The 26,355-nt window shown below is 48.6% G+C and overlaps 1 protein-coding gene across 1 annotated transcript in view; it reads left to right on the forward strand.

Moving 5' to 3' along the window:
• slc12a9 (solute carrier family 12 member 9) overlaps window positions 1-25,900 on the forward strand; it is a 49,368-nt gene extending 23,468 nt beyond the window's left edge. Inside the window, exons 3-13 of the mRNA XM_085977347.1 lie at window positions 536-679; window positions 3,194-3,493; window positions 8,008-8,115; window positions 9,073-9,184; window positions 10,677-10,834; window positions 13,157-13,239; window positions 15,358-15,482; window positions 16,130-16,322; window positions 18,830-19,004; window positions 22,410-22,556; window positions 24,784-25,900. Of these exons, the coding sequence (XP_085833473.1) occupies window positions 536-679; window positions 3,194-3,493; window positions 8,008-8,115; window positions 9,073-9,184; window positions 10,677-10,834; window positions 13,157-13,239; window positions 15,358-15,482; window positions 16,130-16,322; window positions 18,830-19,004; window positions 22,410-22,556; window positions 24,784-25,625 (2,387 nt within the window). The 3' untranslated portion in view covers window positions 25,626-25,900. The remainder of the gene's footprint in view (window positions 1-535; window positions 680-3,193; window positions 3,494-8,007; window positions 8,116-9,072; window positions 9,185-10,676; window positions 10,835-13,156; window positions 13,240-15,357; window positions 15,483-16,129; window positions 16,323-18,829; window positions 19,005-22,409; window positions 22,557-24,783) is intronic.
• The last annotated feature ends 455 nt before the right edge of the window (window positions 25,901-26,355 follow it).

Below are 26,355 nucleotides of genomic sequence, written 5' to 3' on the forward strand. Positions count from 1 at the left end.
TTTTACAACTACTGTACTAGACATCAAGGCACAGTACTACAACAGACCAATGTTCAAGATCTTCTGACCAGCATCTGAATTGTGCCTCTAAATTGTTGGTCTTGGCAAAACTTGTATAAACAGAAGTGTCCAGAGTCCATTTGTTATGTAAGATTCAACAAAGCCTGATCAGTACTGCATCTTCAGCAGTACTTCACCTGGACCTGTGCCTCATCTTTCGCCTTTTACTCTTCAGCCGGTGCTAATGCCTCTTCCGCCACTTGGCGCTCATGTCGACAAGGATCTCAATTTTAGTTTGAATCCTTTTCTTTCAAACCTTTTCTTCCCCTGCCCCAGCCCCCCCCCCCCCCCCAAAATCCCAACTCTTAAATGGCTTCTGTTTGGCAATTGACAGGCTGGCTGAGCCTCGGCCAGGTCCCTGGGAGTCATTGTCCCTCCGCTCGCGCGCCCACCCTCTTCTTTTTTTTTTTTTTTTTTTTCCCCCCCCCCCAAACCCACAGCATCGCACTTGGTTTCCTTTACAAACCGCTTCCAGTTATGATTAGTCGGACGTTGGGCCCCGAGTTTGGCGGGAGCATTGGCTTGATGTTCTTCCTCGCGAATGTCTGTTCCTGTGCGGTTTATGTTCTGGGTCTGGTGGAGGCAATTCTAGATGTATTTGGAGAACTCCCCAATGCAGGTGAGTCTACCTCCCCCTTGTGGTGGGGACAAGTAAGTGTCTTGGCCTTTTTAAGTGTTGGGGGAGAAATGGTGATCTGGGCAAGATCTTTTGGGGCAACCAGTTTTGTGTCGATAGATTCTGCAGAGGCTGTTCTCTACCCCAGAGCTGTGGAGTCAGTGAATATATTCGAGTCGGAGATAGACAGGTATTTGAGCTACGGGGCGTCGAGGGTTATGGGGAGCGGGTGGGAAAGTGGAGTTGAGGCAAAGATCAGATCAACCATGATTTTTTAAAATTTGTTTATGGGATCTGGGCATCGCTGGCAAAGCCAGCATTTATTGCCCATCCCTAGTTGCCCTTGAGAAGGTGCTGGTGAGCTGCCTTCTTGAACCGCTGCAGTCCGTGTGGTATTGAGCAGGCTTGAGGGGCTGAATGGCCTACTCCTGCTCCTATTTCTTGTTATGTTCTGTGAAGACTTGCTAGAGGGGTCTTGAGTTGTTGACTCACTGGGTTAAGGAAAGTCTGGAATAGATTACAAGATAAGTTTGAGATGAAGGCCCATCAACCACTTGATTTGTACTCGTGTCTGAGATTAGCATCACAACCCACCTTTCCCCTTGCATCATTAACTTGCTCCTGAACTAACTTGTAGGCATTTGTTTGGAAGTGGGCAGCACTCCTCCGAATCAAGATTGGGCGTGGGATGCACGTAATCCAGGCTGACGCATCGGTGCAGTACCCAGGGAGCACTGCACTGTCTGAGGTGCTGTCTTTCTGTGAGACGTTCAACCGAGGCCCTCTTGGGTAAAAATCCCACTGCCACTATTTTGAAGAAGAGCAGGAGAGTTTCTTTCCCCCCCCCCCCCCCCCCCCCCCCCCTCCCCAATATTTATCCCTCAACCAACATCGCCAAAACACATTATCTGGTCATTATATTGCTGTTTGCGGGAGCTTGCTGTGCGCAAATTGGCTGCCGTGTTTCCCACATTACAACAGTGATTACATTGGCTGTGAAACACTGATGTCCTGAGGGGGTGGTTTTTAAAAAAACGCCTCCTGAATGACCACCTCCCCCAGTAGATGTGTGTGGGGGGGCGGGGGTCAACTGCCTGTGCTATTCAGGCCCATATAGTGATGGCCCGTGTGGGATTAGTGAGGATACAGTGACTGAGGAATTAGAACCGAGGCGATGACTGGATTGAGAGCTGTTTCCAAATTATGAAGGGATGGGACAGAGTAGATAGAAACCGTCTGTTTCCAGTGGTTGAGGGGGTCAAAAAAAAAAAGGTGCCATAGATACAAGTTTAAATGAAGAGTTTGAGGGGGGTGACGAGGCTGTGACATGTTGGTGATTGAAGCAGAGGCCATGTTGACATTTTAATAGGCTAGATAAGTGGTTGACGCCTTTTAAGGTAGTAAAACGTCCCAAGGTGCTTCACTGGCGCAATTATCAAACCGAATGTGACACCGAGACACTAGGAGATATTAGGGCAGATGCTTGATCAGAGGTAGGTTTGAGGGAGAGGTTTAGGGAGGGAATTCCAGAGCTTGGGGCCCAGGCAGCTGAAGGCATAGCTGCCAATGGTGGAGCGATTTAAAATCGGGGATGCACAAGAGGCCAGAATTGGAGGAGCTCTAGGGTTGCGGGGGGCTGGAGGAGGTGACCGAGATGGGGAACAGAGCAAGTACGAGGGATTAGGACCCCCCCCCCCCCCCGAGGATAAACAGCTAGTTGGGCCGGATGGCCTGTTTCCGTATCGATGGTGGTTTCTTTGTAACTTGTTCCCTCACCGGGCCACCAAGGCGATGCTGACTCTTGCTCCTCCCCCGGTGGTGGCGATCTCCCCTCCAGGTAACCGTGCATCAGTGGAGCTCAGATGGTTTCTCCAACCTTACTGCAGCCCAAATGACTCTCTTCCCCCTGCCTGCCTCCTCCCAGAATCTGATCTGGGGGCCCTGCAAAATGAGGGGAGGGGGCTTAGCCTGCATGAGAAGCATTTCAACACTTCTGAGCGATGTGGCCTTCTGCTGCCTTAGTTTGCCCTAAAGACCAGGTTCCTGTAGGTGGGGTCCATGTATTCCTGTGTGGTTCCAAGTATGAGGACAGCGTGCATTGACTTGGCTTGTAGTCCCTTGAGTTTAGAATATTGAAGGTGATCTGATCGAGGTGCTTAAAATAGAGTTTCTCCCTATCTAACCTATTTCCACTGGAGGGGGAATTAAGAACGAGAGAACACGTATCTTTAAATTAGAGCTAGGTCATTCAGGAGTGAAATCAGGAAGCACTCTCTCCCTTTGGAGAACATGGCATCTCCAGGAACCTCAAGGTTGTGGAAATCAGGAATTCTCTTACCCCCTCAGAGCTGGGAGTCAGTTGCGTTCAAGACTTGAGATCGATAATTATTGTTGGGGAAGTGTATTGAGGGATATGGAGTTGAGGTACAGCTCCCCCATGATCTAATTGAATGGCCTCTTCCTGTTCCTAAGTAACCTGCTCTCTGTCTCTCCTTTTTCTCCTCCCTCCGCCATCAGCGGAAACAGAACCCAGAGGTATCCACGTGCTCCCGCAGAGCTACCTGTACGATGTCCTGTACGCCTCCAGCATCCTCTTCCTCTGTCTCCTGGTCTGTCTGGTCGGGGCCCAGATCTATGCCAAGACCAGCTTCTTGATTTTCCTCGTGGTCCACATTGTGCTCATCACGATCTTCGTCAGCTTCTTCGCGGTGAGCCCCAAGACCATCCTGATCGTGAAGCAGTCTGGCAACGAGACCCACTCCATCTACACCAACTACACTGGCTTCAGCATCGCCACACTGAAGAAAAATCTCATGGGTAAGCTGGAGTCTTTTTCACTTCTTCCCAATCCAATGCTAAGTTGGCTACTTGCAACTTTATGTAGAAACAGGCCATTTGGCCCAATCTGGTCGCTGCCAGTGTTTATGCTCCACACGAACCTCCTCCCACCCCTCTTCATCTCACCCCATCAACATACCCTTCTATTCCTTTCCCCCCCCGCCGCCCCCCCCCCCCCCGTGTGCTTATCTAGCTTTTCCTTAAATGCTTCTAATGGCCTTTTATTACAAGAGGATTTGAGTGTAAGAGTAAAGATGTCTTACTGCAATTATATAGGGCCCTGGTGAGACCACAGTATTGTGTACAGTTTTGGTGGTCTTACCTAAAGAAGGATATACTTGCCACAGAGTGAGTGCAACGAAGGTTCACCAGGCTGGGTCCTGGGGTGGGGGGGGGGATTGAGTAGACTAGGCCTATATTCTCTAGAGTTTAGAAGAATGAGAGGTGATCTCATTGAAACATACAAAATTCTTACAGGGCTTGACAGGGTAGATGCAGGGAGAATGTTTCCCCTGGCTGGGGAGTCTAGAACCAGGGGTCACTCAGAATAAGGGGTCGGCCATTTAGGACTGATGAGAAATTTCTTCACTCGGAGGGTGGTGAATCTTTGGAATTCTCTACCTCAGAGGGCTGTGGAGGCTCAGTCATTGAGAATATTCAAGACAGAGATCGATAGATTTTTGAATATTAAGGGATATGGGGATGGTGCAGGAAAGTGGAGATGATCTTGAATGGCGGAGCAGGCTCAAAGGGCCAAATGGCCTACAACCGCTCCTGTGTCTTTTATGTTCTTAATACTATTTGCCCCAGCCACTCCGTGGTAGCAAGTGCCATATTCTCGCCACTCTCTGGGTAAAGAAGTTTCTCCCTGAATTCCCTATTGAATTTATTAGTGACTGTCTTATATTTACGGCCCCTAGTTCTGGTCGGCCCCACAAGTGGAAACATCTGTGCCTGCCCTAGCAGGTCACCCCTCCGCCTTCTCTCTTCTAGAGAAAAGAGCCCCAGCCTGTTCAGCCATTCCAGGACACTGCTGGAAGCAAAAAACCAGGGAGGAAAAATTGGAGGTGGGAGGATCGTGTCGAAATCTCCAGGCATATGTCCCACCAGTGTTATCGAGCCTACATTAAGGCCAAAGTCCGGTGTGAATCGATTTGTGAGCCTGGAACTCGAGTGCGCGCTACCACTTCTATCTATTGTACCTGTGATTCTATGTGGTCGAGTCCCACTTGTAGATGTTTACAGGGCAGGTAGCTCAACCCCTTTAATCACTCCTAGGGTTGCAAAATTCTGGGAATTTTTAAGAGGAAACTTTCCATGGGAATTTTGAGTTTTTTTGTACACTGATGGTTTTTGTCTCTGACCCTTATTATCTTTGTCGTCAAAATAGACATACTGTTCCATACAAATAAAAACAGGCTTTCAAAACTTTATTTAGGTTATAATTTTGAACTTTATTGAACCCCCACAAAAAAGACCCATCTAAAATAAAATAAAAAGAGCGTCCGCTTATTTAGCCTGTATTTTGTCCCTATGAGTCTTTTACTCCTCATTGCTCCTCCTGATTCTCTGACTCTGGCTCTGACGTGTCCATTTCCTCCTCTGTCAGTGTCTAGCTGTGTGGTGGACACTTCTGTATCTGGCTCAATAAGTTGTAGGTTCGCCCGGATAGCCACCAGTTTCTCCACTCTCTCTTGTTAGTCAGCCTGTTGAGCACCTTTGTATGCGTATTTCCCCAAAAGTGACCAGTTTCGTTCAGAGGCCGCTGATGAAGGTGGGATTTGGAGTATCACCGATGCAATAGGTAACAGGGCCTCAGATGCACAAAGTCCCTTCCACCAGGTATGTGCACTGATATGCTTGCATGATTCCCATATCCCATCCCCATTCCAAAGACCTTGCTTGGTAGAGAACTTTGCCAGACTTCCCAGAACTTTGCCCACATCCAGATTGAGATGGTGTGAGAGGGTAGAAATCACACTAAGTGCTGTTGATCTGTTCTCCAGAAAGTATTGGTCTCCCAACATGCTTTGGGTCCAGCATGTATGCTGCAGCATGAATCTGCTTGACACAAAATTCTTGACGCGTCTGTATGAATTGAACAATTGCCTTCTCCTCTGCTTTGAGCAGCAGGGATGTGGGTAGGGCAATGCTGATTTGTTCTTTTAAATCAGTAAAAAGCCTGAGAACATCTGACAAGACAGCGTCATCTCCTTCAATCATCTGAGCAATTGCAGATGCTACTGGTGAGTAGTTTAAGGCTGCTAACCACTCTCTTCCAAAACACATCCAGCAGTATTTTCTTGATGGTGGTTTCCATATCCCCAGACTGGGATATTGCCATTTCTTGCAGCGACTCCTTTCCCTCCAGAAGGCTGTTGTACATTATGACAACACCGCCCCATCTAGTGTTGTTGGGCAGCTTCAGTGTGGTGTTCTTGTTCTTTGTCATTTGCTTGGAGTTGTAGGTTGCTGCAACTACCTGTTTTCCCCTGACATATTTAACAACTTGCTTGGCTCTCTTGTAGTGTGTTTCCATGGTTCTCAAACCCATGATGTCCTTGAGGAGCAAGTTAAGCCCATGAGCTGCGCACCCAATAGACGTAATATGAGGGTAGGCCTCCTCCACTTGAGCCCAAGCAGCCTTCATATTCGCAGCATTGTCAGTAACTACTGCAAAGACCTTTTGTGATCCAAGATCGTTGATGACCGCTTTCAGCTCATCAGCAATGTATGTGCCTGTGTGTCTGTTGTCCTTCGTGTCTGTGCTCTTGAAGGACACTGGGAGAGGAGTGGAGACGATGTAGTTTATGATGCCCTCCCCTCGTACATTTGACCACCCATCTGAGAACTGCAACACAGTCTGCCATCGCTATCGTTTCTTTGAGCTTTCCTTGGACTCTGTCTACTTATTTGCTGGAGGCTGAGTATAACAAAGCATGTCTGGTGGGAGGACAGTCTGCAGGGCGAATAACATTGAAAAATCTCTTCCAGTACACATTGGCTGTGAGCATGAGGGGTGAGCCTGTTGCATATACAGCTCGAGCAAGGCACTCATCTGCATTCTTCTGGCTATGGTTATCCATTGTATCAAAGAACCTTCCAAGTGGGCCAGGAGTTGCTGATGATAAGGAGCCTGATGCTGAATGAGAACCATCATCATCTTGAATGGAAGCAGAGGAACTCTAGGCTGACTGCTGTGAGCTTTGAGTGAAGTTGTTGCATTTGGATAAATGCTGCTGCATCTTTGTGGCATTCTTTACATATGGCTTTCTACAGTGTTTGCACATGTACACAGTCTTTCCATCTTTAATGCCTGGGGTAAAATGCTTCCACACATCCGACGGTAAACGTGGCATTGTTCTATGCAGAGAAATAAAGGGCATTCATCTCTGTGTCGAACTGCGGTTGATCAGCACGATTACAACAGGGTGAGTACATTTTTGCTGATGCTCCATGTGATGGAAGCATGACCTGTACACACACGACGCTACATCACCAATAGTGTATTATTTTGTACATTTTAAATTGAAGGACAACAGAGTTCAACAAGTAACTGGTTTATTTGGTATAAAGTCTGATTTACTTACTGCATCATCACATCAGCAGAAAACAAAATGACTTCCCTCAGGACCCCTAACCTGGATCTTAAAAAAAAAAAAAAAAAAAAAACTATAGCAGTCTTACAGATGCCTGCAGGCCAATCACAATTCGATATGCAAATATTACAAATAGAGGGAGCTAATCGCTCATCCACTCATCCAACCAATCCGGACACATTTGTTCAGTCACACACCAAACTTGTAATTATTAAAACAAGCCAAGTAAGAAGAGAAACATATATTGATTAAGAAATTCCTTAATAATTAAGATTCCATCTCTCTTAGTAATTTTAAGAGAAGACCTGTTTTGGGGGGGGGGGGGAAGAAATACAAAAAAAACAATATTATGCTAGCATGTGCTTTTTTCGGGCAAAATTCCCAAGCTAAACTTCCTGTGGAAAATTTCTGGAAATTTACCGGAAACTTTCCACCCCTTTGCAACCCTAATCACCCCCCCCTCAAACCTGAGGAGAGCTCGTGGGTGTCCTCTTCTATAAGCCCAAATTGGATAGTTGAGCAGGATGGGGGTCGGAAGTGGGATCGTGGATGGAGTTCTGAGGATTTCTTTCACATTGAATCTCGAGTGCGGAGGTAAATTTGAGAGGGGGGGGGGGTGCATGCGAGCAGAGAGGAGGATTGACTTGTACTCTAGTCCGATTGGCATCCTGGTTTTCATTTTGGAAATTTCCCTTTGTGCTTTTGCCCAACGTGGGATGGGTAGAAATACTGTTGACGCTTGGGGCCTAGTTATGGAGAAGCCTGTGAGTAGATTATCTGCTGTTACCTTCCTGTGCATGGGGCAGCAAGATAAAATTTTGAACAGTGGGGGAAATGGGGTATGTGGACAGCATCATGCAAGTCTTGGAGTAATCATTGTTTTATTCTTCCTAGATGATTATTCTGTGGACTACACCACCAATTACATGATGACCTTCGCGACCGTGTTTGCGGTGATGTTTAACGGCTGCACTGGTATCATGGCTGGCTCCAACATGTCTGGTAAAGATTTCTCTCTCCCCTAATCCAGGGGCTCTGAATTGTCTCGCTCTTGCTGTCTCTCTTCCCCTCCCTCTCACGTGCGTGCGCTGTCTCTTCCCCTCCCTTTCACGCGCATGCGCTGTCTCAAGTGCGCACAGATCGAGGATCAAAGCTGGGTCCATATACTTGAGCTCATAGGATACAGGGCGGCAGAGTTCCAAACACGCACCCAAGTCCCGCTCGCCCTGTGCTCGCTGATCTACATTGGCTCCTGGTCTGGCAACGCCTTGAATTTAAAATTCTCATCCTAGTGTTCAAATCTCTCCATGGTTTCGTCCATCCCTATCTCTAATCTCCTCTACCTCAACAACCCTCCAGGATCTCTGCACTTTCAAGCATCCCCGGTTTCCTTCGCTCCACCATTGGCGGCTGTGCTTTCAGCTCCCAAGGCCCTAAGCTCTGGAATTCCCTGCCTGAACCTCTCCGCCTCTTTTTTTTTCTCCTTTTTAAGACGCTCCTTAAAACCTACCTCTTTGACCAAGCCCTATCCTAATATCTCCTTCTGTGGCTCGATGTCAAATTTTGTTTGATAACACTCCTATGAAGTGCCTTGGGATGTTAAAGGCGCTATATAAATAAAAGTTCTTGAGGACTCCCCTTCACACCAGGAAGGCATTTGCCAACAATCTCCAAGAACTTCACCCCACCCCTAGTTTCTTTCTATGATGTAGCTGGAGAGATGGTCCAGTTGCCTCCTGGCCATCAATTGATTGTAAAGCCCAGGGACGGACCAAGCTGCTAATGGCTCTCCCCTCCAAGTGAGGGTATCTCATTGCAAGGTAAATACCTCCCCCCTCATGATGGCTATCTTCCATTCTGGTTGGTAATTCGGAAGAGCGCTTCCTCTTCAGGCCTGTTGTAGATGTTGACTATTGCCCGGCCACTGGGCTATTGAAGCTTTCTCTTTTTTTTTTCTAGGAGACTTGCGGAATCCCAGCTATTCCATTCCTAAAGGAACGGTCATTGCCGTGATCTACACCTTGCTGGTCTACCTGCTGCTCTTCTTCATGGTCAGCTTCACCTGCGACAGGTGAGGTTCAGGCAGTTCCGAAACTGCACTCTGCCTTCTGCGGAGGAGCTGGGAATTGATTTTGGGGGGGGGGGGTGTGGAATGGCTATCGCTGGGTCAGCAAGCTCTTGCTTACAAAGGAGGGGTGAGATGGAGAAGGGAAGATGGGGCAGGAGAAGAGGAAACGGGAGCGATTTGTTTTTCAGGGGGGCGAAGAGGAGTTGGCCATCTTCACCACCAGCAAAGCGGTAGGACAAATGGGTAGCTTGATCCCAGGCCTCTGCTGTTCTGATTGGAGGAGTGGTTTAGTTCCTAATGGTTGTGAAGGAAGCTGCACTCGCTACTTTACATTGGCATGCTAACTTGTTTCATTGCCTACATAGAATGTACAGCGCTGAAACGGGCCCAACTGGCCCATGCTGGTGTTTATGCTCCACACGAGCCTCTTCCCAACTCCTCTTCTAGCCCCATCACCATAACCTTCTAATCCTTTCTCCCTCATGTGTTGATCTAGATTGGGGAAATGCTGATGTACAAAGGGACCTGGGTGTCCTTGTACACCAGTCACTGAAAGCAAACATGCAGGTGCAGCAAGCAGTTAGGAAGGCAAATGGTATGTTGGCCTTCATTGCAAGAGGATTTGAGTACAGGAGCAAGGATGTCTTACTACAGTTATACAGGGCCTTGGTGAGACCACACCTGGAGCACTGTGTGCCGTTTTGGTCTCCTTACCTAAGAGAGGATATACTTGCCATAGAGGGAGTGCAGCGAAGGTTCACCAGACTGATTCCTGGGATGGCAGGACTGTCGTATGAGGAGAGATTGGGTCGACTAGGCCTGTATTCACTAGAGTTTAGAAGAATGAGAGGGGATCTCATTGAAACGTATAAAATTCTGACAGGGCTAGACAGACTGGATGCAGGGAGGATGTTTCCCCTGGCTTTGGGGGGTCTAGAACGAGGAGTTACAGTTTCAGAATACGGGGTAGGACATTTAGGACTGATGAGGAGAAATTTCTTCAGAGGGTGGTGAACCTGTGGAATTCTCTACCACAGAAGGCTGTGGAGACCAAGTTACTGAATATATTTAAGGAGGAGATATAGATTTCTAGACAAGGGATATGGGGAGAAAGCGGAATATGGTATTGCAATAGAGGATCAGCCATGATCATGTTGAATGGCGGAGAAGGGCCGAATGGCCTACTCCTGCTCCTATTGTTCTATGTTCCCCTTAAATACATCTGTGCTATTCACCTGAACCACTCCGTGGTAGTGAGTTCCACATTCTCGTCACTCTCTTCCATGAGATGTCCCTGATAGTTGTTTGACCCCCTGAAGCTCATTTTCCCCACTCGCTCCTGCCATTGTAGCATCCGATTACATTTATTGAGTGTCCCGAACGCAAGGCAGATTATTCCAAATATGTTGATCACTCAACCTGTTGATTGGGTTTGATATTCTAGCCTGGCCTGGGTAACCCAAGACTCTGGTGTGTCTCTCTCCCCACTGCTTAGGATGCTGCTTAAAGGGGATTACATTTTCTTCCGGCAAATCAATGTCTGGCCGCCGTTCGTAGTGATCGGTGTGTACGCGGCCTCGCTCTCTGCCTCTATGAGCACTCTGATCGGAGCATCGCGTATCCTGCACGCTCTGGCCAGGGACGACCTGTTTGGTAAGTGAACTTCTGCCTGAAGCCCTCGAATACATTACGGAAATCTTTTGTCGGGGCAGGAGAGGAGGATGGGAAGTGTTTACGTCCAGGATCAGGACTTGCCAGGGCAGGGGTGGCGTGGGTTGGGTATGGAAGGAAAGCGCTATGTACTTCACTCGTCCTCCCTAACCTCGGTCTTCCCCTACTGCACCAACCTCAACGTTCCACTCTAGACATCAAACTATCCCCTGGAGTTGCTGCACCAGGAACAGTGAATAACTCTCCCCTCGTCTCACTTTAAACCCTCACCTGAGGAGGGGGAAGACCAAGAGCTGTGTTGGTCAGAGCCGAATTGGAACTCCATTTATAAAACCTTGGCCTGTAGATTCTGTCCCTTTTGCTCAATTACTTCCACCCCTTTCCCCGAACCAGTCTGCAGAAGATGGTGGAGCGAGGTTAGGGCAACTGTGGGGGAAAGGGGTCGAGGTTGAACCCAACTTGGCAGGAAGGGGACCGAGCTGGGGAATGCTGTGCCGGGAAACCGCGCGGACCTGGAGATCGAAGGCTCCTGGGAGCGAAAAGGAGGTGGTCCTCCCAAACCCTATTGGCCGAATTCAAAATTACGTAGAATCTTCAGGCCATTCTGCCCAGCTGGTCCGTGCCAGTGTTTCTGCTCCACACGAGCCTCCTCCCACCCCTCCTTCATCTCAACCTGTCAGCATACCCTTCTATTCCTTTCTCCCTCGTGTGTTTATCTGGCTTCCCCTTGAAAGCATCCATTACATTCACCTAAACACTAGCGAGTTCCACATTCTAACCACTCTCTGGGTAAATAAGTTTCTCCCTGAATTCCCTATTGGATTTATTAGTGACTATTTATTTTATGTTTCTGACCGAGTTTTGGTCTCTTTCTCTCCCCCCCCCCCCCCCCCCCCACCCCACCTACAAGTGGAAACCTCTTCTCTGCGTCTACCCTATCAAATCCCTGCCATCATTTTTAAAGACCTCTTGGGTCACCCCCTCAGCCTTCTCTTTTCTAGAGAAGAGTCCCAGCCTGTTCAATCTTTCCTGATAGTTATAACCTCTCAGTTCTGGTATCACCCTTGTAAATCTTTTTTGCACCCTCTCCAGTGCTGCCCCCTATCATTTTTGCAATATGGAGACCAGAACTGTGCAGTGGTCTGCTCTGCCACTGTGTGCAGAGATGTCCCAGTAGAATCTAACTCCTTTCTATCATTCAACAGGTATTTATACAGCACCTTTTAACATAGTAAATCATCCCAAGGCGCTTCACAGGAGTATTAAGACACAAAATTTGACCCCGATCCGCATAAGGATAAATTAGGGCAGGTGACCAAAAGCTTGGTCAAAGAGGTAGGTTTTAAGGAGCGTCTTAAAGGAGAGGGAAGTAATGAGGCGAAGTTTAGGCAGGGAATTCAGAGCTTGGGGCCCAGGCAACAGAAGGCACGGCCACCAATGTTGGAGCGATTATAATCAGGGATGCTCAAGAGGGCAGAATTAGGAGTGCAGATATCTCTGGTGTGGGGGTGGTGAGGCCATGGAGGGATTTGAAAACGAGGATGAGAATTTTGAAATCGAGGCATTGCTTATATTGAATATGAACAAGTCACAAGGGAATAGATGAGGCACAGATGCTCGAAGGAACACCTGGCTCCAGGTGAGACATCACCTGTGGCAGGCAATGGGTCAGAGATGAATGTAGATTTACATGGGTGCATTAGAGGAGTTCTGATGATCCTGGACTGGCAACCCAGAGATTGAGTTCAAACCTTACTGTGGCAAGGTGTGTGAATTGGAACGCAATTAAATTTGTGGGCAGGTACAAAGAACGGACCATGAAACCTGTTGGGTCCTTTTTAAAATCCCAACTGCTTCATCAATTCCCTTCAGGGAATTGATGGTTTCGCCTCTACCTGGTCTGGCCTCCATGTGACTCCAGTCCCACACTCCGGTTGACTCTTGCTGCACTCAAGTGACCGAAAGCTTGGTCAGAGGTGGGTTTTAAGGAGCATCTTAAAGGAAGAGAGAGGTTTAGGGAGAGAGTTCTGGAGCTTGGTCCTTGGCAGCTGAAGGCACGGCCGCCAATGGTGGAGCGGTGGCGGATGCACGAGGCCAGGGTCGGAGGAAGGCAGAGATCTCGGCAGTTGTAGGGCTGGAGGTGGTTAGGGAGAAAACCAGGATGAGAATTTTAAATTGGAGGTGTTGCTGGACCGGGAGCCAATGTAGATCGGCGAGCACGGGGCGATGGGTGAACGGGACTTGGTGCAAGTTAGGACACGGACAGCAGAGTTTGCACCAATAGATGATCTGATTTCTACGCAGGGATAATACTGGCCCCGGCTAAGAGAACCTCCAAGACGGGAAACCCCTGGGTGGCTGTCCTCTACACCTGGTTAATGGTTCAGGTAAGACTCCCAACACCAGGAGCGTCGGTGTTTGTTCTATAGGACAGGAATTGGAGGAGGCCATTCAGCCCCTCGAGCCTGTTCCTCCATTCAATTAGATCATGGCTGATCTGTATCTCCACTCTGTTTACCCGCCTTTTGATCCATATCCCTTGATGCCCTTACCCAACAAAGCTCTGTCGATCTCGAGTGTTGAAATTTTCAATTGAGCCACATTCCTTTGGGGGATGCCCGCCAACCTTTGTGGGGGTGGGGAGGTGGGGGGTGGGTGGGGAGAAAAGTGCTTCCTGATTTCCCTCCTAAATGGCCTGGCTCTAACTTTAAGATTGTGCCCCCTTTTTCTGGATTCCCCCACCAGAGGAAATAGTTTCTTATCTACCCTAGCGAATCCTTTTTAATCCTCACTTGAATCACCCCTCTACCTTCTCCAACTCGATGGGAATCCAAGCCAATACAATTGGACAACTGCCACCTGGGTTCACTTGGTCAGTTGTTGGTCTGGGTGCTACGACTGGTCATGGCAACGTGGCTGGACTTTGAATAATCAAAATAAGATTGTTCCTCATTATCCCGTCTCCCTCAGTGAAGGTGCATTTGTTTGGGGATTGGATTGGATTCGACTGGGATGAGTTGAATGGCTTGCCAAGGCCCAAACTCTTAAATGATGCAGTTTGTGAGCTACAAACAAGTGCCTGAGGAATCCAATCCAACAGAGGCCATGCCTGGCTTGGGGGGGGTTAAAGCCAAGAGGGAGGAACACAAAACCACTCTCCTGATGGCCTAGTGGATGAAGGCATTGATATCGGAAGACCCCTGGTTCAATGGCCTGGTCTCTACTGAATAGGCTAATCTTGGTTCAGTGATTTTTAAGGTTATGCCCCCTTGTTCTGGATTCGCACACCAGAAGAAATAATCTCTACCCTAACGATTCCTTTTAATCATCTCAAACACCTAAATCACCCCTCTAACTTCTCAAACTTAATGGGATGTATAATAATTACAATACTAAGTATAAAGATCCTCTCGGTTGGGGGCGAACCTGCAGAGGTGAAGACTGCATTTCTATAAAAAAAAACTAAGATCAACATTTTAATTCTGCCCACTTGCAATGATCAGGGCAGGTTTGCAATTACTTTCAAGAGTGCGAATAGGGCTGATGGGTGCAGTTAGCATCTGTCCCTGGGGTCGGGCGAGGGGTGGCAAAAGTACAGACAAGAGTTCCCAGATCGTTGGGTCCATACTCCATTGGCCTTCTCTTCCTCCCTACCCACATCCCTGCACTGCAGTTCAATGGCTGGGGGAAAAATTGGCTGAGGCTTCTGATTGCTATCCATTGGCCCCTGGTGGAAGTGTGGGTATTGGGCAATGGGGTGTTTAGCTGTGATGCCCTTCAAAGATGATGTACCCACTGTCGGGGGTCGTGCACGAAGAGTTGCCACTTAAAGAAATGTGAGCAGGAGGAGTCGGCCCTTCGAGCCTGCTCTGCCATTCAATAAGACTGTGGCTGATCTTCTACCTCATCTCCACTTTCCTGCACTATCCCCATATCCCTTGATTCCCTCAATATTCAAAAATCTATCGATCTCTGTCTTGAATATACTCAACGACTGAGCCTCCACAGCCCTCTGGGGTAGAGAATTCCAAAGATTTGCCACCCTCTGAGTGAAGAAATTTCAGTCCTAAATGGCCGACCCCTGGTTCTAGACTCCCCAGCCAGGGGAAAAGATCCTCCCAGCATCTACCCTGTCAAGCCCTGAAAGAATTTTGTATGTTTCAATGAGATCACCTCATTCTTCAAAACTCTAGAGAACATAGGTCTAGTCTACTCAATCTCTCCTCATAGGACAATCCCCCCCCCCCCCCCCCATCCCAGGAACCAGTCTGGTGAACCCTCATTGCACTCCCTCTATGGCAGGAATATCCTTCCTTGGGTAAGGAGACCAAAACACTACACAATACTCCAGGTGTGGTTTCTCCAGGGCCTTGTATACTTGGTGTGTTACCAGGGTGCCCCCCAGCAAGCCATTGGCATCTTCAAGAGTGGAGATGATTGGTGAGGTTGCTTTGAAACATCTTGGCCCATGTGCATCATTGACTCTCTCTCTTTCTTTGTTTCAGTCTGTGCTGTTTGCAGGTAAGCTGAACACCATCGCTGGCATAGTCACCATCTTCTTCCTGATGGCTTATGCTGCTGTTGACCTGGCCTGTTTATCACTGGAATGGGCTTCTGCACCCAACTTCAGGTAGTCCACTTTATGGGACGTGTCTCTGTGCAATGGCTTGTGTGGGGGGGGTGGGTGTGTTTCTAGGCAATAGCTTGTTGCTACGCATTTACATTTAATAATAGAGGTGTTCAAAATGATGTCTTTTGATTGAGTAAATAACAACTTGTATTTGTATGGAGCCTTTAACGTAGTCAAATGTCCCACGGCGTTTCGCAGGAGTATTAAAGGTCAACCGAGCCACTTGAGGAGAAATTAGGGCAGGTGACCAAAAGCTTGGTCAAAGAGGTCAGTTTTAAGGAGCGTCTTCAAGGAGGAGCGAGAGGTTTAGGGAGGGAATTTGAGCTTAAAGCCCAGGCAACAGAAGGCACGGCCGCCGATGTTTGAGCGATTCTAATCGGGGATGCTCGAGGGCAGAATTTGAGGAGCGCAGATATCTCTCTCCCTGGGGGGGGGTTCCCCCAAATCGGAGAAGAATGGCCGACTGGGAATGTTGCCTGTTTCAGCCCGTAAGTTGATCCCAGCTACCCACTACACCAGACGTGGAGGGAAGAGGGCAAGGCATCGGGGAGGGGACGTGGGTCCAGTGACTGAGACGTGAATGTTCCTGGTTTGCTGCCTTTCTCTCTTTTGGTGGTCCTTGCCCACTTGCCTTTCTCTTCCCTCAGGCCTACTTTCCAGCTCTTTAGTTGGCACACGTGTTTGCTGGGGATAATCGGATGCTTGGTGATGATGTTCCTGATCAATCCGGCCTACGCCTCCTGCGGGATTGTCCTCATGCTGATTCTGCTGGTGGTGATCCATTACCGATCTCCCACAAGCAGCTGGGGCTACATCAGCCAAGCCCTCATATTTCACCAGGTGAGTGGTTTGCTGACTTGTTCAAGGTAGACCTGTGACTGGGCAGGGGTGGGGGGGGGGACTGAACACTTTATCCCCACACTCACTCTCTTTCAGATGAGACGTTAACTAGTGAGAAACTTTTAAATGTTGGTGTTCAGAGAGATTTGGGTGTCCTTGTACAGGATACAAAGTTGGCATGCAGGTACAGCAAGCGATTAGGAAAGCAAATGACACGTTGACCTTTATTACTAGGGGGTTGAAGTATAAGAGTACGGAAGTCTTGCTACAATGGCACAGGGCCTTGGTGAGACCACACCTGGAGTACTGTGCACAGTTTTGGTCTCCTTATCTAAGGAAGGATATACTTGCCTTGGCGGTGGTGCAATGAAGGTTCACTAGACTAATCCCTGGGATGAGAGGGCTGTCCTGAGATGAGATTGTGTAGAATGGGCCTATGCTCTCGAGTTTAGAAGAATGAGGTGATCTCATTGAAACATATAAGATTCTGAAGGGGATTGACAGGGTAGATGCTGAGAGGTTGTTTCCCCCTGGCTGGAGAGTCTAGAACTAGGTCATAGTCTCAGAATAAGGGGTCGGCCACTTCGGACTGAGATGAGGAGAAATTTCTTCACTCGGAGGGTGGTGAATCTTTGGAATTCTCTACCCCAGAGGGCTGTGGAGGCTCAGTCGTTGAGCATATTAAAGGCGGAGATCGATTAGATTTTTGGACTCGTGGGGGATAGGGCAAGTAAGTGGAGTTGAGGTTGTAGTTTAGCCATGATCTTATTGAATGGCGGAGCAGGCTTGAGGGGCCGTATGGCCGGCTCCTGCTATTTCTTGTGTTAAACCGAGGCCCCATGTCTGCCCTCTTGGGTGGACGTGAAATGTCTCAAGCGCTTTACAACCAATGAAGAAGTGTTTTTTTGTTGAAGTGTAGCCACTGTTGTAATGTAGGAAACGCAGCAGCCATATTGAGCACAGCAAGCTCCCACAAACAGCAATGTGATAATGAACAGATCATCTGTTTTAATAATGATGGTTGAGGGGTAAATGTTGGCCGAGGACACCGGGGAGAACTCCTCCCCTGCTCCTCTTCGCAATAGTGGTCGTGGGATCTTTCTCGTCCACCCGAAAGGGCAGAGGGGGGCCTCGGTTTAATGTCTCAACATAAAAGCGGCACCTCCGACCATATAGCCAGCAACGCGATGCTTCCACTTGTACTTGGTGCCTTGCACATTTCTGTCGTGTTCCAAACACTGAATCCTTATTCAGCACAGTTCAGTCCAGGCTGACGCTCTCTCCGTACAAGCACTGGGAGTGTCGGCCTGGATTATGTTCTCAAGTCTCCGGAGTGGGACTTGAACCCACGACCTTCTGACTCTGGCGAGAGAGCACGCAACCCACTGAGCCAAGCGGGGACTCCAATGGAAGAGAAGACTTGGATGGATTTATTTTGTACAGGGTGTTGGTGAGACCACACCTGGAGTACTGTGTGCAGTTTTGGTCTCCTTACTTAACGAAGAATATATTTGCATTGGAGTCAGTTCAGAGAAGGTTCACGAGTTTGATCCTGGCGATGAAGGGGTTGTCTTGTGAAGAAGGGTTGAGCAGGTTGGGCCTACACTCATTGAAGTTTAGAATGAGAGGGGATCTTATTGAAACATAATAAGATTCTGAGGGGGATTGACAGGGTAGATGCTGAGAGGATGTTTCCCCTCGTGGGGGAATCTAGAACTAGGGGGCATAGTTTCAGGATAAGGGGACACCCATTTAAATCGGAAATGAGGAGGAATTTCTTCTGAGGGTCGAGAATCTTTGGAATTCTTACATAGATAGAAACATAGAAGATAGGAGCAGGAGTAGGCCATTCGGCCCCTCGAGCCTGCTCCGCCATTCAATGAGATCATGGCTGATCATCCAAATTCAGTACCCGGTCCCTGCTTTCTCCCCATACCCCTTGATCCCTTTAGCCTTAAGAAATATATCCAACTCCTTGAATATAGTTAATGAATTGGCCTCCACTGCCTTCTGTGGTAGAGAATTCCACAGGTTCACTGCTCTGGGTGAAGAAATTTTTCCTCATTTCTGTCCTAAATGGCATACCCTTTATCTTTAGACTGTGACCCCTGGTTCTGGACTCCCCTACCATCGGGAACATCCTTCCTGTGTCTAGTCCTGTTAGAATTTTATAGGTTTCGATGAGATCCCCTCTCATTCTTCTAAACTCCAGCGAGTACAAGCCCAATCGACCCAATCTCTCCTCATACATCATACCTGCCATCCCAGGAGAGTGTCCAAGAGAGCTGTGGAGGCTGAGTCATTGAACATATTTAAGGTGGAGAGAGACAGATTTTTGAAAGTAAGGGGGTCAAGGTTTATGGGAAGCGGGCAGGGAAGTGAAGCTGAAGCCAAGATCAGATCAGCCATGATCTTATTGAATGGCGGAGCAGGCTCGAGAGGCCGAATGATGTACTCCTGCTCCGACGTCTTATGTTTGTTTTTGAGATGTGCGTTTTTTTCTCTAGGTCCGGAAGTACTTGCTGCTGTTGGACGTGAGGAAAGAACACGTCAAATTCTGGAGGCCTCAGATGTTGCTGATGGTGGCCAATCCACGCACAAGTGCCCAGCTCATCACCTTCATCAACGACCTGAAGAAAGGGGGGCTGTTCGTGTTGGGTCACGTGGCAATCGGAGACCTTGGTAAGATGGCCTCTTTCCGGGGGGGGGGGTGTGCAGTGCACAGCACACTGAATCATCCAGAACATTCGATGGATACTGGGAGTGTCGGAGTCATTAGGATAGCTAATAGAATGTTTATTGCGAGGGGGAATTGGATACAAAAGTAGGGAGGTTATGCTTCAGTTATACTTCTTGGGCAGTCCCTCGGAACCAAGGATGACTTGCTTCCACACTAAAAATGAGTTCTCGGGTGACTGAGTCCAATGCAGGACCTACAGTCTGTCACAGGAAGGGTGGTTGGGTTGACGTGCGTTCCTTACGCTGCCTGCGCTTGGCTTCCGCTTGCTCCCGGCCAAGAGATTTGAGGTGTTCGGCGCCATCCCGGATGCTTCTCCTCCACTTTTTGTGCGGTCTCGGGCCAGGGATTCCCAGGTGTCGGTGGGGATGTTGTACTTTTCAAGGACACCCTCAAAGCCTCCTTGAAAGAGTTTCCTCTGCTCACCCGGGGCGCTCTTGCCGTGCCGGAGCTCTGGGTAGAGTGCTAGTTTTGGGAGTCTCGTATCTGGCATGCAGTTATACAGGGCATTGGTGAGACCACATCTGGAGTACTGTGTACAGTCTTGGTCGGTCCTTATTTAAGGAAGGATGTAAATGCGTGGGAAGCAGTTCAGAGAAGGTTTACTAGATCCATACCTGGAATGGGCGGGACAGGCGAGGCTTGTATCCGTTGGAGTTTAGAAGAGTAAGAGGTGACTTGATTGAAACATAGAAGATCCTGAGGGGTCTGGACAGGGTGGATGTGGAGAGGATGTTTCCTCTTGTGGGAGAATCTAAAACTAGGGGTCACCCTTTAAAAATAAGGGGTCGCCCACTTAAGACAGATGAGGAGAATTTTTTCCTCAGGGCGGTGGAAGCAGAGTCTTTGAATATTTTTAAGGCAGAGGTAGATAGATTCTTGATAAGGGGGTGAAAGGTTATCGGGGGTAGGTGGGAATGTTGTGAATGCTGCACAACATACCATAGGAATTAAACTACCTGCTGTCCAGGATATCTACCCCGAGAGGTGCCGGGGGAAGGCCCTGAGAATCATTAAAGACGCGAGCCACCCCAGCCACAACCTCTTCGCCCTGCTCCCATCCGGTAAGAGATACTGAAGCATAGCAGGTTTCGAAACAGCTTCTACCCCAGGCCGTAAGACTCAAACGAATAATTTATTATTTATTAGTTTTATTTATTACTGTATTTCTATTTTTATCATTGCTATGCCATATTTATTCCAATGTTGGGAGGACTTGTAAAAATCAGCACTTCATTGTGCAGTACACACGTTTGCTGCATATATGACAAATAAAATTGAATTGAATGTGGAGTAATCAGATCAGCCATGATCTTACTGAATGGCAGAGCAGGCTCGAGGGGCCTACTCCTGCTCCAGAAGCTTATTCTCACTGAGGCCTAAGTTCTCAGGCTGGGATCCCCCCAGTAGGTCTGGTTTCTGTTCTCGGCCTGCCGTAGAAACTCAACATCTTCATTTAGTGTCAGCTGTGGCTCAGTGGGTGGCACTCTCACCTGAGTCAGAAGGTTGTTGGTTCAAGTCCCAATCTAGAGGCTCGAGCACATAAAGCTAGGCTGACACTCCCAGTGCTGAGGGAGCACTGCGCTGTTGGAGGTGCTGTCTTTCGGATGAGACGTTAAACCGAGGCCCCGTCTGCTCCCTCAGGTGGACGTAAAAGATCCCACGGCACACTTTCGAAGAGGAGCAGGTGAGGAGTTATCCCTGGTGTCCTGGGGCCAATATTTATCCCTCAACCAACATAACAAAAACCGATTATCTGGTCATTATCACATTGCTGTGTGTGGGAGCTTGCTGTGCACAAATTGGCTGCCACATTTCCCGCATTACAACAGTGACTCCACTTCAAAAAGTACTTCATTGACTGTGAAGCGCTTTGAGATGTCCGGTGGTTGTGAAAGGCGCTACATAAATGTAAGTCTTATTTATTTATCAGTTTAAAAACTACTTGTAAAATCAAACGGTGCGGATCTAAGTTAAGACAAAGGAAGGCCTCCAGGATTGTCTGAGGTGCAGAATCTCCCACACGCAGACTTCCTTTTTTGGGGTGAATTGTGTTGTGTTCTACCGGGCTGTGATGCCCTCCCCAGTCAAATAGGTTGCCAGCAATGGGTCTAGACCTGCACCTGGAGAATGGTTCCTTTTTTAAGTGAGGTACTTGGAGGGTGCCTGGCCTATTAAGATGGGACTCCAGGATGTATAAATGAGCTTTTAGGGATTGTTTGGCCTACTTTTTGCCCCCCCCCCCCCCACCACAACCCTTGTGGAAACTGCCAGATCTGTGGTACCAAAAAAATCTTGCAGATGCTGAGAATCTTGCAATAAGACCTGGAAACATTCAGCAGGTCGGCCAGCGTCTGTGAAGTTGGGTCATAGATGTGAAGCTTTGATGGTTGAGTGAGTAGCCTGTCAACACTCGAGTGCGTCTTAGGCAATGTGACGGTGACCTGAGGAACTGCTTCCAGCATGCGTTGTTGAAATGAGGGGAGGGAATGAAAATGCGAGGTCCACCTTCAGTCTTTGTGACATTTTAATCCTTTAAAATCTTCCACCAACGCCCAGTCTAGCAACTTGGCCTGCATCTTGATGACGTTCCCTGGTGCTTGGGTGCAAGTGAATTCATTAAAAAAATAATAGAATCCATGACTGACCTCCAACGCATCAAGTAAGCAGTGGAAGGGTCCCAGAGCTAGAGATTCACAGCCGGCAACGCGATGCTTCCATTTTGTATTTGGCGCCCTGTACGTTTCTATCGTGGGTCCGAACAGATTTCCAGTGTGTCCTTACCCGCACATCGTCCTCCCCTCTGGAGGAAGTTGAGATGAGGGAAAGCTGACCAGGCATTCAAACCTAGGACGTTCAGTTGACCTATTGAAGTTTGGCCCCCACCCCCACAGATCACTAGCTCCCATCTACCAGCTCCAAGATGACCATGTCACCCCTAGATCACTAGCTCCCATCTACCAGCTCTAGGATGACTGGTACCCCTAGTTCATTAGCTTCCATCTACAGGATGACCATGTTCTCCGCCGCCCCCCCCCCCCCCCCCCCCTAGATCACTAGCTCCCATCTACCAGCTCTAGGATGACCATGTCACCCCTAGATCACTAGCTCCAAGACCAGCATGGTTCGGACTTGGGGGAATAAGTTTCCTGCTCGCTTTGCTGGTGGAATGGTTCGTATCGTAACACTGGACACTTGGTGATGTAGCTAGATTCTTTAATTTTTTGAAAAGAAACACATTTTCTGTTTGGTGAACTCGAGCCCTTTTTTTATTTTTGTACTGGACTGAGTTTTGCCCTAGAATGTGTTGTACCCACAGAGTTGACGTTATTTCTACCCTGCTCTTGCAGACACTCTGCCATCTGACCCCATCCAGCCTCAGTACAACTTCTGGCTCAGCCTCGTGGACAAGTTGAACGTCAAGGCCTTTGTGGATCTGACTCTGTCTCCGACGGTGCGCCAAGGAGTGCAGCATCTGCTCCGTATAACGGGACTTGGTAAGGATCGGCTAGTGGCTGCCAACCGAGGGCGGGAGGTGGGTGAGCAGGATAGGATGCAGCAATCATGAGTTGGAGGGTGGGAGGCTGACCAGGAGACCATCGGCGTAGTTAAGTCTGAAGGTGACAAAGGGCATGGATGAAGATGGGATGGAGATCGGCCCAGTCAGTAGAGTGGGAGTTTAGAAGAATGAGGGGTGATCTCATTGCAGCATATAAAATTCTGAGGGCAATTGAGAGGGTAGATGCTGAGTTTGGTTTTCCCCCTGGCTGGAGAGTCTAGAACTAGGAATCATAGTCTCAGGATAAGGGGTCGGCCATTTAGGACTGATGAGAAATTTCTTCACTGAGGGTTGTGCATGTTTGGAATTCTCTGCCCCAGAGGGCTGTGGATGCTCAGTCGTTGAGTATATTTCAAGGCTGGGATCGACCGATATTTGGCCATTAAGGGATATGGGGATCGGGTGGGAAAGTGGAGATGAGGTAGAAGATCAGCCATGATCTTAATGGTGGAGCAGGCTCGAGGGGCCAAATGGCTTATTACTCCTATTTTGTGTTTTTATGGAAGTAGGTGACCTTTGAAGAATTAGGGTTGGACCAGGATGGGGGTGCCTTGAAATTTGAGGAATTTCTACTTCAAAACATACTGGAACATTGGGGTCCCCCTCTTCAGCAAGGTGTACTTGGGGGTGGGGGATGGTTTTCAGTTCTGGTCACCATGCCACACACCGGCAAGAGCTGATGCAACTAATCAAGGGGATAATAATGAGGAAAGAATCATAAAACCTTGCTTTGAAGTGGCGAGGGGGTTAAGAGAAGCCTTGTTGAGGCAACGTATTAACTGACGATTGGTGAGGCAAGTCAAGAGTAGGCAGAAAGGTCTTGGAGAGGTTGCAGAGATTTACCAGGATGATCTCGGGGATGAGGGACTTCAGTAATGTGGAGAAGCTGGGATTGTTCTCCTTGAAGCAGAGAATGTTAAGGGAGATTTAATGGAGGTGTTCGGAACATAGAAGCAGGAGGAGGCCATTCAGCCCCTCGAGCCTGTTCTGCCATTTAATTCAATCATGATTGACCTGTATCTTAATTCCATCTACCTGCCTTGCTTCTGAAACCCTTGCCTAATTATCAGTTAAAATTTTCAAAATTATGAAGAGTTTTGAGTGTAAATAAGGGGCAACTTTCCAATGGCATGAGGGTCAGTAACCAGAGGAGGTAGATCTGAATATGGTGGCAGCAGATTCAATAGTAACTTTCAAAAAGGAACTGGATAAATAATTGAAAAGGGAACAAGATTTGCAGGGCTTATGGGGGGGAAGATAAAGATAAGGGGTAAGCCATTTAGGACAGAGATGAGGAGGAATTTCTTCACCCAGAGAGTGGTGAACCTGTGGAATTCTCTACCACAGAAGGCAGTGGAGGCCAATACATTAAATATATTCAAGAAGGAGTTGGATATATTTCTTAAGGCTAAAGGGATATGGGGAGAAAGCAGGGACCGGGTACTGAATTTGGATGATCAGCCATGATCTCATTGAATGGCGGAGCAGTCTTGAGGGGCCGAATGGCCTGCTCCTATCTTCTGTTTCTATGAAAGAGCAGGTGAGAGTGGGACTAATTGGATAGTGCTTTCAAAGAGCTGGCACGATGGGCCAAATGGCCTCCTTCTCTGCTGTGATTCTATGAAGAGTAAGCAGCAAGTACAGGAAACTTTGTGCTATCTGGGACTGAGCTGTTGCCGTCCCATCAAAACTGCCGGACAAACCAGCGCTAATGTTGAAACATACGGAGATTTTGAGCTCCGTATCTGGCAACAAACCCTGTTGCTTAACAACAGCTTCTAAACAGTCAGCCGTACCTTGCAAGCGTCTCTGTAGCTTAGCAACAGCTTCAGCGAGACCTTGCAGAGCCTGACTGGTTGAAAAAAAAAAAACAACAAAGAAAAAAAACCTAACTAAACGGCTGATTTTTGCCGGTGGCTCGAGCATTCTGGACAGTTAACCTCCGGATAAACCAAAGTGTCCTGTAAAATGGATATTGGGAGGAACCTTTTTGTCAAAGGAGGTCAAATGGTAGAATCTACATCTTAGTAGCAAGAGCACTGGGGCAGTTGGCAAGAGTTTGGGCACCAGCTGGGTGAGCTTTGGGCTAGATAGTCTATGGTAATCCTTTCATTTTTCCCGTTGGGGGTCGAGACCCACCTGTAGTTGCGTTCTTCCTCTTGCAGGCGGGATGAAGCCCAACACTCTGGTGCTTGGGTTCTACGACCACTGCGTGCCCGAGGACTACTTCCTGTGCGACCCGGCCTTCAAAGACGCCAAGGAGAACGACCACTTCGGCGTGGACATCGCCTCTCTGCAGGCCCACTTCCCACCTGTCCGCGACGGCGAGACCGGCAAGAACCTGTCCGCCACAGAGTACGTCGCCATCGTTTCGGACGCCCTCAAGATGCAGAAGAACGTCTGTTTGGCGCGCTATTTCTTCATGATGAACAAGAAGGACCTGTTCGCCAAGAAACGACCTGAGCGGGTGTCCATTGATGTCTGGCCCCTGAACCTCTTGAGGCCCGACAGTACCAACTATGTGGACATCTGTAGCCTCTTCCTCCTGCAGATGGCTTGCGTCCTGACCATGGTCACCTCGTGGAAGGGGGCACGCCTGCGCATCTTCCTGTGCATAGAGTCCGGCGACGACAGCTGGATCAAGAAGGAGGAGAAGCTGAGGGAGCTCCTGGACAAGCTGAGGATCAAAGCCACCATCAAGATCGTCACCTGGGACGCCGTGGTGGCCCTCCACTGGCAGAGCCAGCTTTCCGGGGAGGAGCAAGAGGCAGCCTTCAGCTCGAGCCAGAACTCGGCCCTGATCTCGGACGAGTACCTGCGGGCGGCAAACCGGATGGTGCTCGATCAGGCCTTCCACACGGCTGTCAGGTTCCTGTACCTGCCCCGGCCTCCCACCGACCCCGCCCGGTCCCAATGTTACCTGGAACAGTTGGACATACTGACCAAGGACCTGGGGCCTACTCTGCTAATCCACGGACTTACCCCAGTCACGTGCACGGACCTGTAGAACAAAAACTTTTTTTTGAAACGCCAAAAACAGCAGAGGCCATGGGCGCAAACAACTACTGAACACTGGCAACCCGGCCCAAAATTACCGATGTGTATTGCAAACAGCGACCTGCCTTAGACACTTATTAAAAACGGAGAAATTGCTCGCATTGACATTATTTATATATTTAAAGAAAATGACAGGAGCTTGATGGAAATGATTGTGTAATTTGGGGCTTGGAGAAGACAACCAACTTTTTTGGTTCTAACATATTAAAATTGTTGTGCAATGTTTATCACTTTTAAACTATCTCTCTCCTCCTTCCAGCCACTCTTCAGAGATGTTGATGGTTCCTTGCTGTAAATGGCCTTCATGTGAGCCTTGCCCAGTGTGTTGGCAGGTGTTTTCAACTGTGGGGCTTTGATTGGTTGGACTGTCCCAGTACTGTATCCGTGATGGGCCAAACGGTCAGTCACCTTTCCCTGGAAATGAGTGACCGTTCAGTCCATCGCTGATCTAGTACTGGGCCAGTCTGACCAATCACTGCAGACATAGAAACAGGAGTTGGCCATTTAGCCCCTCGAGCCTGTTGCACCATTCGGTGAGGCCATGGCTGATCTGTGACCTAACTCCATGTACCTGCATCCAGTGATTGAGCAGCTCCTGCATTGGATGCTGCCTCTGGTCTGACCCAACAGTATCCAATTCGAAGAACTAGTTAAATTGCCTGGCCCAAGGGGACCTGTAG

Source organism: Somniosus microcephalus, unplaced genomic scaffold (genome assembly GCF_052327205.1).
Source record: "Somniosus microcephalus isolate GS21.2 unplaced genomic scaffold, FLI_Smic_1.0 unresolved_chr4, whole genome shotgun sequence".
Lineage (NCBI taxonomy): Eukaryota > Metazoa > Chordata > Chondrichthyes > Squaliformes > Somniosidae > Somniosus > Somniosus microcephalus.